The sequence below is a fragment of the Oncorhynchus keta genome, chromosome 17, assembly GCF_023373465.1.
Source record: "Oncorhynchus keta strain PuntledgeMale-10-30-2019 chromosome 17, Oket_V2, whole genome shotgun sequence".
NCBI lineage: Eukaryota > Metazoa > Chordata > Actinopteri > Salmoniformes > Salmonidae > Oncorhynchus > Oncorhynchus keta.
In genome coordinates this window covers 37,665,328-37,677,590 of record NC_068437.1, presented here as the reverse complement: position 1 = coordinate 37,677,590, position 12,263 = coordinate 37,665,328, and the positions used below count along the sequence as shown (strand labels likewise).

Here is a 12,263-nt window from a genome sequence, read left to right as displayed (position 1 = left end):
CAGTCCCCGTCCTCACTAATGCTTTTGTGGCTTAATGGAAGCAAGTCTCTGCAGTAATGTTCCAACCTTTAGTGGAAAGCCTTCCCATAAGAGTGGAGGCTGTTATAGCAGTGAAGGGGGACCAACTCCCATGCCCATGATTTTGGAATGAGATGTTCGACAAGCAGGTGTCCACATACCGCTGGTCGCGTAATGTAGCTAAAATGCTGTCAATGCACACCAAAACAAAATGCTACAATTTGTTGTTAAAAAAGTAGATTAGCTCACAAAGAAAGTAGTGTCTGACATGTCAGACATGCACATACAAGTCATGCGCATGAACGAACAAGACAACAAAATGATCCTTCTGGAAACAATGTTTAGAAGATGAATTTGACCAGCAGCAAAACTGAATGAGACGAAACAACATGAGAAGATTGTCCTTACTGGAAGATGAGGAAAAAGGGGACCTTTCCAACTACGTGCTCAAGCTGATATCGGATGAGCTTGACGTGGATATATCACTAAACGATGCCATAGAATCACCGTGAAACAGAAGAACACTAAATACCATCGCACTGTAATCTTCAAGCTGTGGAACTATTAGACCAAAGTCAACATTCTGAAGGAATAGAGACCAAATCCACAGCCAGTCCATTCAATTGATCCAGGACCAGTTGACTAGGCTGAGAAAAAAACCCAAGCAATGCATTCCGATCAGACAAGAATCAAATCTCAACTCTGCCTCCGGTTATAGAATCTGACCACAATACTTAAATGGCAGTCTATCTCCAATGTATGTAGGAAGACATACTCCACAGGCTTTTGGTACATCAGGAGAGAAGTTGGAGTTTAAAAGCCCTAAAAGGCGTAGCAATTTGATTTATGTTTTTTGTGTATTCTCTCTTAAATGTCTGTTCAGCCCACATGCTCTCACACACACTATATATACAGTACCAGTCAAAGGTTTGTACACCTACTCATTTCAGGATTTTTCTTTATTTTTATTATTTTCTACAATGTAGAATAATAGTTAAGACATCAAAACTTTGAAATAACACATATGGAATCAAGTAATAACCAAAAAAGTGTTAAACACATCCAAATGTATATTTACATATTTTGACCCAACACTCCTGGAGGGTGTGTTGAGTCATTGTCCTGTTGAAAAACAAATGATAGTCCCACTAAGTGCAAACCAGATGGGATGGCGTATCGCTGCAGAATGCTGTGGTAGCCATGCTGGTTAAGTGTGCCTTGAATTCGAAATAAATCACAACAGTGTCACCAGCAAAATATGTCACTTTCACACATTAACAAGTCCAATACAGCAAATGAAAGAAACTTCTTGTTAATCTACCCATCGTGTCCGATTTCAAAAATGCTTTACAGCTAAAGCACAACATATGATTATGTTAGGTCATAGCCAAGTCGAAAAAACACACAGCCATTTTTTTCAGCCAAAGATAGGAGTCACAAAAAGCAGAAATATAGATAAAATTAATCACTAACCTTTGATCTTCATCAGATGACACTCATAGGACATCATGTTACACAATGTGCATATTTATATACAAAAATGTCAGTTTACATTGGTGCCTTACGTGCAGTAATGTTTTGATTCCAAAACATCCAGTGATTTTGCAGAAATACTCCTAATAAACATTGATAAAAGATACGAGTGTTATTCACAGAATTAAAGATAGACTTCTCCTTAATGCAACCGCTGTGTCAGATTTTTTTTGAACTTCACGGAATAAGCATAATCTGAGAACGGTGCTCAGAACCCAAAACAGCCAGAGAAATATCCGCCATTTTGGAATCAACAAAGATAGAAACAACACCATAAATATTCACTTACCTTTTGATGATCTTCATCAGAAGGCACTCCCAGGAATCCCAGTGCGACAATAAATGACTGATTTGTTCCATAAAGTTCCATCATTTATGTCCAAATAGCCACTTGTTGTTAGCGTGTTCAGCCCAGTAATCCATCTTCATGAAGCACAGGCACTTCATCCAGACAAAAACTCAAAGTTCTGTTTACAGTCCTTTAGAAACATGTCTATCGATGTATGGAATCAATCTTTAGGATTTTTAACATAAAACATCAATAATGTTCCAACCGGAGAATTCCTTTGTTTTCAGAAAAGCACTGGAACGAGAGGTAACTCTGTCGGGAGTGCGCGTCATGAGACCAAGGCTCTCTGCCAGACCACTGACTCAGAGCTCTTATGAGCCCCTCCTTCTTCATAGTAGAATCCTCAAACCAGTTTCTATAGACGGTTGACATCTAGTGGAAGCCGTAGGAAGTGCAACTTTATCCACATCTCAATGTGTATTCGGTAGGCCAAGCTTTGAAAAACTACACCTCAGATGTCCCACTTCCTGGTTGGATTTTTCTCAGGTTTTCGCCTGCCATATGAGTTCTGTTATACTCACAGACGTCATTCAAACAGTTTTAGAAACTTCAGAATGTTTTCTATCCAATACTAATAATTATTATTATGCATATATTAGCATCTGGGACAGAGTAGCAGGCAGTTCACTCTGGGCATGCTATTCATCCAAAAGTGAAAATGCTGCCCCCTATCCCAAAAAGGTTAAGGTAATGATGGACTGTCATTTCTCTTTTCTTATTTGAGCTGCTCTTGCCATAATATGGACTTAGCCATATTTGGTAAAAGACCATCTTCTGTATATCCCCATTACCTTGTCACAACACAACTGATTGGCTCAAACGCAATAAGAAAGAAAGACATTCCACAAATGAACTTTTAACAAGGCACACCTGTTAATTGAAATCCATTCCAGGTGACTAGTACATGAAGCTGGTTGAGAGAATGCCAAGAGTGAGTAAATCTGTCAAGGCAAAGGGTGGCTACTTTGAAGAATCTGAAATATAAGATATATTGTGATTTGTTTAACACTTTGTTGGTTATTACATGATTCCATGTGTGTTATTTCATAGTTGTGATGTTGTCTTCACCATTATTCTACAACTTGAAAATAGTAAAAATAAAGAAATACCTTTGAATGAGTAGGTGTGTCCAAACTTTTGACTGATACTTTATGTAACGCATACAATAACTGTGTTTATACTATGACTATCTAATTTCATGAAATGCCCACCACCCTCATACAACTGTCTGCTAAAATGTTTTATCTGGTTTCTTCAATGACAGAACAGACAATGTTAAACTTATTACATGGAATGTACACATTCTCTATGATGGGAGGGGGGGCATATGGTTCTTGAACACTTAGAGATTGTCAGCAGATGTAGTTTTCTTGCAAGAGGCAGGGGGGGGTGTTGTGGATGTTTGTGTGTATCAGTATGTTGTCGTATGTTTTGTATTTAAAAAAAAATCTTATATATTTTATAGTACATTTGTTTTGCCACGATTATTATATTACAGACACCGTAATGTTGGTTTTTAAATTATATATGAGCTAAACATTACACAAAAATGAAGAAATATATAAAAACATTTCCTTAATGTTACTGTCCCCACTATGTAATTTTTGCCATTGAAACATTTAATTGAAATACTGTAGAATTTCATTGATCGCTATAGAGCAGATATTCCCTAACTGGGGTACAGGCAATGCCGTTGGGGGTAAGCCACATAAAAATGTGATTCATATTTTTATTTTTTATGTGAGTTTCATGTGAATTCTTCACATATTCAAACAGTCCATTTAAACTCAGCAAAAAAAAGAAAGTTCCTCTCACTGTCAACTGCGTGTATTTTCATGTGTAAATATTTGTATGAACATAAGATTCAACAACTGAGACGTAAACTGAACAAGTTCCACGGACATGTGACTAATAGAAACAGAATGTGTCCCTGAACAAAATCAAATGTAACGATCAGTATCTGGTGTGGCCACCAGCTGCATTAAGTACTGCAGTGCATCTCCTCCTCATGGACTGCACCAGATTTGCCAGTTCTTGCTGTGAGATATTACCCCACTCTTCCACCAAGGCACCTGCAAGTTCCGGGACATTTCTGGGGGAAATGGCCCTAGCCCTCACCCTGTGATCCAACAGTTCCCAGATGTGCTCAATGGGATTGAGATCCGGGCTCTTCGCTGGCCATGGCAGAACACTGGCATTCCTGTCTTGCAGGAACTCATGCAAAGAATGAGCAGTATGGCTGGTGGAATTGTCATGCTGGAGGGTCATGTCAGGATGAGCCTGCAGGGAGGGTACAACATGAGGGAGGAGGATGTCTTCCCTGTAACGCACAGTGTTGAGATTGCCTGCAATGACAAAAAGCTCAGTCCGATGATGCTGTGACACACCACCCCAGGCAATGACGGACCCTCCACCTCAAAATCGATCCCACTCCAGAGTACAGGCCTCTGTGTAACGCTCATTCCTTCGACAATAAACACGAATCCAACCAGCACCCCTGGTGAGACAATATCGTGACTCATCGGAGAAGAGCACTTTTTGCTAGTCCTGTCTGGTTCAGCGACGGTGGTTTTGTGCCCATAGGAGACATTGTTGCCGGTGATGTCTGGTGAGGACCTGCCTTACAACAGGCCTACAAGCCCTCAGTCCAGCCTCTCTCAGCCTATTGTGGACAGTCTGAGCACTGATGGAGGGATTGTGCGTTCCTGGTGTAACTCGGGCAGTTGTTGTTGCCATCCTGTACCTGTCCCGCTGGTGTGATGTTTGGATGTAATGATCCTGTGCAGGTGTTACACGTAATCTGCCGCTGGGAGGACGATCAGCTGTCCGTCCTGTCTCCCTTTAGTACTCTCTTAGGCATCTCACAGTACGGACATTGTAATTTATTGCCCTGGCCACATCTGCAGTCCTCATGCCTCCTTGTACCATGCCTAAGGCACATTCACGCTGATGAGCAGGGACCCTGGGCATCTTTCTTTTGGTGTTTTTCCAGAGTCAGTAGAAAGGCCTCTTTTTGCCTACCGTCTGTAAGCTGTTAGTGTCTTAGTGACTGTTACACGGGTGCATGTTCATTAATTGTTTATGGTTCATTGAACAAGCATGGGAAACAGTGTTTAAACCCTTTACAACGAAGATCTGAAGTTATTTGGATATTTACGAATTATCTTTAAAAGACCGGGTCCTGAAAAAGAAATTTCTTTTTTTGCTGAGTTTATATTTTCCAACGGGGCTATACATTTGGGTGAGGTTTTTTTCTTTCCTGAGTAGTCTCTTTTCATTGCCTAAAATAAAATCTGAATCTAGGGTTCAGCTAAATAACAACACGATGTTGTGTGAATTCCAACAGTTCGAATGTAGCCAGACGTAGCTGCTGCTCATTCCTTTTGCTCGAAAATTGATAAATGGTATAAAAAAAAAAAAATGTAAGGCCCGCGTCCATAGAGACACATACCAGCTCTACTGTTAGTACTACTGCTACCAGCAGTACTACACCTGCACCTGTCGACGACACAAGTTGTTCTGCTTCCACGAGCACATCCACGAGCACATCCAATGCTATATATATTATATATATTTTTTTTATTTATCATCAGTAATTCTACATTTGTTGTTAGCCCAGCTAGCATGGACACTGACACTGAATCTGATGCAGCCAAAAATCTACTGCCCCGTAAAAAAGCACCGAACATAAGGCAGGGACATTGAACCATCAAAAAGGCACACAACTACATTGATTTGGGGTTCACTTATATTGGGAGTAGTGCCTTTCCTCAGCCATAGTGTGTTATATGTGCAAAATTACTATCTCACAACTCGATGAAACCTTCACTCTTGTGCGGACATTTAGAAACAAACCATGCCAATTTGAAAAATAAGCCACAGGAGTTTTTTGAGCGAGAATAAAGACTTTCGAGTAGTAAGACATGTATAAAAGCAACAGATACCATTATTAAGAAGGTGCTAGAAGCGTCTTATATGGTGAGTGTCGTGTCTGGACTATCATTAAATGCGAAGACTTATTTATATCAAATCAGTTCTCTAGGTTTAATAATTTTGTGATTAAACTAATCATGTAAACATTCATTAACTAGGAAGTCGGGGCACCACGGGAAAATGTTCAGTTATAATTTCCTGAATATAACTCTTCAGATATTTTAATATCTTATCAATTAGTCTTCAATTAATGATTATGAATCTTTACCTTAGTCAGTCTCATCCTAAACGTCGTAAAATTCTTGGTTATCGGCACGAATGCTAGTCTCCATAATGAATCAGCAATATACAAATTTACTAACTAACTAACTAGAATTACATAACAAACAATATAATTATTGGTTACTAACACAATGCATTTATAAGTCCCTATTGGGCTAAACCAGTATGATGGCTTGGTAGACAATGGAAAGGGGGTGGGGGCAGATATAGAGTGGGAAAGACTAAATGTATTCACTGCACACAGTTGATAATTATATTAATTGAAATGCTAATCCTTTGCACATGAACGGCTGCTCATTTGAAAATGATTGCAATGTATATATTTACACCCGTATGTCATTGTCTTCTCTGTTGGAAACGCCGGTCCATCTACTGGAGAGTGAGTTCATCAGATAGTCTCTGGTTAACTTCCCCAGGAGTCACAATGTATTTCGTGGTTGTTGCTTTCTCAGCGGCTCTGGATATTGTCTGTTGTAATGGTTATGTCAGGCGTACAGATGGTCCTTGCATAGAATAGATGCTTCTACATTTGTCGGTATTCTCGTACTAGATTTATGTGATTTACAGCTGTAGACTAGTAATTCTACGTCTAGGATTTGCTCTTATTCTGTGGTGATCGATAGTCTGAGTTGAAACATTTCCAGCCGTGTAGCCAACACTACACGCTGTCTGGTTTCCTGGGCCTATAGAGTGGTAACCATTTCAACGTGGGGACTTCGTCCCAGCGTTCTCTGACTTAATGTACATTTTGTAGGAAGTGGGTTTTATACTCTGTGGAAGAAGGGGCAGTTCTATGACGCCTAACGTGTTGTCTGGGCTCATGGGGGCGTGGCCACTGACAAGTTACACTTTATATGACAATCCATGCTCTCATTTAGAAGGCAAACATCACATTTAATCTTTTCACAAATAGTTTCATATGTAATCACATTTGTTTCACAACATTTAGATGTAAACCTGATAATTGATTAGTGTACACAAACAGAGATACAGTAATGTGTGTTTCCTGTCCTTCATGAGATCACCAAATGAAACACACTCGACATGACTGTCCCTTAAGTGTCCACGGCCACTCTCACATTCTCAAAAATATTAATATTGTTTAATAATTCAAACTTTTGATGTCCAAGGGTTTCTCTGTGTTCCACAGTTTTACATTCCAATCTCAGACCCACGGTGACCTGATCCTTCAGATCATCACAGGACACGATGCCTTCATCAAACAAAACTGTTTCATGACGCATCAGTGACATGGCAGGAGATGTTTTGAAACAATTACTGCTTCGCATACAAGCCAGTGAATTCTGGCTTGTTACAGCAATATGAGCCAACAGACTTGGCGGGTCTGGCACAGCTCCAGGTATATGTCCATTATGTTTAAAGGGGGTCAATTAAGGAAGACATCCTCTTCTGCAAACCACTGGAAACCAGGACAACAGGAAAGGATTTTTTAAAAATGAGAGCCAAGTTTAAAGTTTTCTTTAGTGACCATAAGTTTCACTTGTCTGACCGCTTGCATGATGATGAGTTTCTCACACGACTGGCCTATCTTGGTTATGTTTTTCTTGCCTGAATGATCTGAATCTAGGATCACAGGGATTCTTCGCAACTATATTCAATGTGCGGGACAAAATTGAGGCTATGATTAAGAAGTTGGAGCGCCTCTCTGTCTGCATTAACAAGGACAACACACATGATTTTTTTGTGTGCAAATGAACTGAAGCTTACGGACAATGTCAAATGTGATATAGCGAATCACCTGAGTGAGTCGGGTGTGCAATTACGCAGGTACTTTCCCGAAATGAATGACACAAATAACTGGATTCGTTATCCCTTTCATGCCCTGGCTCCAGTCCACTTACCGATATCTGAACAAGAGAGCCTCATCGAAATTGCAACAAGCGGTTCTGTGAAAATTTAATTTAATCAGAAGCCACTGACAGATTTCTGGATTGGGCTGCTCTGAGTATCCTGCCTTGGCAAATCACGCTGTTAAGACACTGATGCCCTTTGCAACCACGTACCTATGTGAGAGTGGATTCTCAGCGCTCACTAGCATGAAAACTAAATACAGGCACAGACTGTGTGGAAAATGATTTAAGATGGAGAGAGTCTCAAATACAACTCAACATTGCATCCTTTCAAGCACACCCTTCTCATTAATCTGTGGTGAAGAATTCACCATTTTCAATGAACAAATAAGGTTTTATATGTAAAATGGTTCAATAAAGAGCAAAATGATTGATTATTATTATTTGTGCCCTGGTCCTAAGCGCTCTTTGTCACTTCCCACGAGCCGGGTTAAGACGAAAAACTTACTCATTCTTATGTTTAATAAATGTATCGTATAGTGTGTGTGTGGCAGGCTTACAATGATGGCAAGAAAACAACATTTGAGTGTGTGCTGACCCTGGTGCTATAGAGGGGGTACGCAGCTGGAGGTTGAATGTTTGAAGGGGTTTCTGGAAAGTGCCAATATGGCCAACCGGTGGCTTCAAGCCCTCATTGGCCAATAAATAGCATCAGCAATCCAGAGTTTATATCCAACATTGGTTCCCACGGATGTACTGCTCCCTATCCAGCCTTCCTCTCTTTCACATTCTTTTCCTGGCTCCCTCTGTCTGTCTGTCAGCCTGCCTCTATCTTTGTACAGTGCCTTTGGAAAGTATTTAGACCCCTAGACTTTTTAAACATTTTGTTACGTTACAGCCTTATTCTAAAATAGATCAAATAAATGTTTCATCCATCTACACACTATACCCAATAATGACAAAGTGAAAACAGGTTTTCGGAAATTTTTGCTAATTTATAAAAAATTAAAAACACAAATACCTCAGTTACATAAGTATTCAGACCCTTTGCTATGAGACTCAATTGAGGTCAGGTGCATCCTGTTTCCAATGATCATCCTTGATGTTTCTACAACTTGATTGGAGTCCACCTGTGGTAAATTCAATTGATTGAGCATGATTTATAAAGGAACACACCTGTCTATATAAGGTCCCACAGTTGACAGTTCACGTCAGAGCAAAAACCAAGCAATGAGGTCGAAGGAATTATCTGTAGAGCTCCGACACATGATTGTGTCGAGGCACAGATTTGGGGAAGGGTACCAAAACATTTCTGCAGCATTGAAGGTCCCGAAGAACACAGTGGCCTCCATTCTTAAATGGAAGAAGTTTGGAACCACCAAGACTCTTCCAAGGTAACCTCCCGGCCAAACTGAGCAATTGGGGGAGAAGGGCCATGGTCAGGGAGGTGACCAAGAACCCAGTGGCCACTCTGGCAGAGCTCCAGAGTTCCTCTATGGAGATGGGAGAACCTTCCAAGACTGGGAGACTAGTCAGGATAAATGGAAAGATGAATGGTGAAGTACAGAGAGATCCTTGATGAAAATCTGCTCCAGAGTGCTCAGGTTCACCTTCCAACAGGACAACAACCCTAAAATCACAGCCAAGACAATGCAGGAGTGGCTTTGGGACAAGTCTCTGAATGTCCTTGAGTGGTCCAGCCAGAACCCGGACTTGAAGCAAATCGAACATCTGGAGAGCCCTGAAAATAGCTGTGCAGCGACGCTCCCCATCCAACATGACAGAGCTTGAGAGGATCTGCAAAGAATAATGGGAGAAACTTTCCAAATACAGATGTGCCAAGTTTGTAACGTCATACCCAAGCAGACTCGAGGCTGTAATCTCTGCCAAAGGTGCTTCAACAAAGTACTGAGTAAACGGTCTGAATACTTATGTAAATGTGATTTCAGCTTTTGCTTTATAATTATGGTATATTGTGTGTAGATTGATGAGGGGGAAAATAACAACCTAACGTTACAAAAAGGCTTTATCGTAACAAAATGTGGAAAAGGTGAAGGTGTCTGAATACTTTCTGAATGCACTGTATAGCCTTCACACTTTTCCTCTCCTCTTTTGGTTTTCCCCCTTTTTTGTAACCATTTCTTACCCTCTCTCTCCCTCTGGTTTTAACTTTGAATCTGCTATGTAAATACATGAATCTACCCTCTTTCTCCCTCCCCCTCTCTCTATCTCCAGGAGAAGAACCTGGACTGGTTCCCCCGGATGCGGGCCATGTCCCTGGTGAGCAGCGAGGGGGACGGCGAGCAGAACGAGATGCGCTCCCTGCAGGAGAAACTGGACAGCACCGTCACACTGGTGTCCCTGCTGTCCTCCCAGCTGTCTGAGCTAAAGGATCAGGTACGTTACTGTCGTTGAACAAGGCATTCATTTAGACACTGAACAGGGCCGCACAACTCGGTGTCATGTTCATTGTGGCACGTAATGTTTGAGCGCTTCCTATTGGATAAGTACAAATAGGCTTTCCCCGTTTCAGTCCATGTTTGAGTGCTTGGTGCCTTATGAAGACTGGTCAGTATTGGAGAGCCACCGTCCTGTTGATTTTGTGGGTGTCCCTAGCACATAACTGATCAATGGATTTCATTGATTGTTCAGAGTTTTTTTTCCACACGCTACGGACTTTCTTCATTTGTATCACTTTAACAGTTCAGAAGCATCCACTGTGGCCCTTGAGGACCAGATCTATGCATTCAGCCTTCCATTATCTTTAACTCAGTGTAATATCCAAAGTTACATTTGATTCCAGTACATATCTTTTTAACCAGGGATTGAAATCAGCAACCCTGTGTTTCAATGCTCAACCATACAGCCATCTCTCTCTCCTCTCTGACCAAGAGGCTCTCAACTCCTTCATGACATCCCAAGGCACAGACCACCACGGGACTACTCACTCACATCACAATGGCCTATCATTCCTGCACGTTCACATGCACTTGTCATTTTCTCTGAGGTTATCATGCCTTTATGTACAAGGCAATTTCCCTACCTGACCTTGGGCTAACTAGTTGTGTAAGTAGTGTGACAGATCTCATCACTCCCCATCACCCGATCATCACGACACCATCATCACAACCACATCACCTGCCTCTCCTGCATGTGATCTCAAGGCAGTCACATGCCTCTCCTTGTGTGTTCCTGTTCTGCTGCCGTGAGTGAGTGAGTGAGTGAGTGAGTGAGTGAGTGAGTGAGTGAGTGAGTGAGTGAGTGAGTGAGTGAGTGAGTGAGTGAGTGACAAACTTCAGATAGAGAAAATAACAACCTTAGTAAAAAGTGAGCTGGAACTCATGGATGTGGTTTGTGAACACAGCCCTTTTATACTCAGGAAGAGAAGTTCACGGTAAAAACAGAGCTAGAACAGAGGACATGAGTCATGTGTTGATGTGGTTCCGATTCCTCATATGTGTGCAGAACAATCAAAGTGCTAGTGTTCATGTCGTCACAGACATTACTGTGTTTACCTAGGAGAGTTGTTAAGGACTCAAGTCAGAAAATTGTTTCTGAAATATTACATAGAGGAGGGTGAAATATGGAAGACAGGAAATCGAGGCTAATTGGCCCTTTACACTCGTACCTGTATACAGAATGAAAACAACAGATTTGGGCACTGATAAGTCCCTAAAGTGGAGCGCAGTGGCTCTACAGTAACATGCTATACATGACGTCAGAGCTCAGGCTTTGCACTTCACATTTCTGTATGGGTTTTGACTGACAGAAGATCTGAGCTTGAGCACCTCACGCGACAAGAAGTTGCCCCACTCCCTCCTGCTAATTGGGCAACTTTTTCAAATGTTTTGTCTGTGTGAGGAAAATGCTGTGAATTAAGAGGACTCTTATGTAAACTCAGCAGAAAGAGAAACGTCCTCTCACTCTCAACTGTGATTATTTTCAGCAAACTTAACATGTGTAAATATTTGTATGAACATAAGATTCAACAACTGAGAGAGAAACTGAACAAGTTCCAAAGACATGTTACTAACAGAAATTGAATAATGTGTCCCTGAACAAAGGGGTGTGTCAAAATCAAAAGTAACAGTCAGTATCTGGTGTGGCCACCAGCTGCATTAAGTACTGCAGTGCATCTCCTCCTCATGGACTGCACCAGATTTGCCCGTTCTTGCTGTGAGATGTTTACCCCACTCTTCTACCAAGGCACCTGCAAGTTCCCAAACATTTCTGGGGAGATGTAGTACAGGCCTCGGTATAACGCTCATTCCTTCGACGATAAACGCGAATCCGACCATCACCCCTGGTGAGACAAAACCGCGACTCGTCAGTGAAAA

General features: G+C 41.3%; 1 protein-coding gene across 3 annotated transcripts in view; it reads left to right on the top strand.

Annotated features, from left to right (window-relative positions):
• Positions 1–12,263, top strand: part of LOC118395799 (inositol 1,4,5-trisphosphate receptor type 2-like) — a 159,503-nt gene that overhangs the window by 142,102 nt on the left and 5,138 nt on the right. For all 3 annotated transcript variants that reach the window (XM_035789733.2, XM_035789735.2, XM_035789734.2), the window contains exon 56: positions 10,162–10,323. In XM_035789733.2, the coding sequence (XP_035645626.1) occupies positions 10,162–10,323 (162 nt within the window). The remainder of the gene's footprint in view (positions 1–10,161; positions 10,324–12,263) is intronic.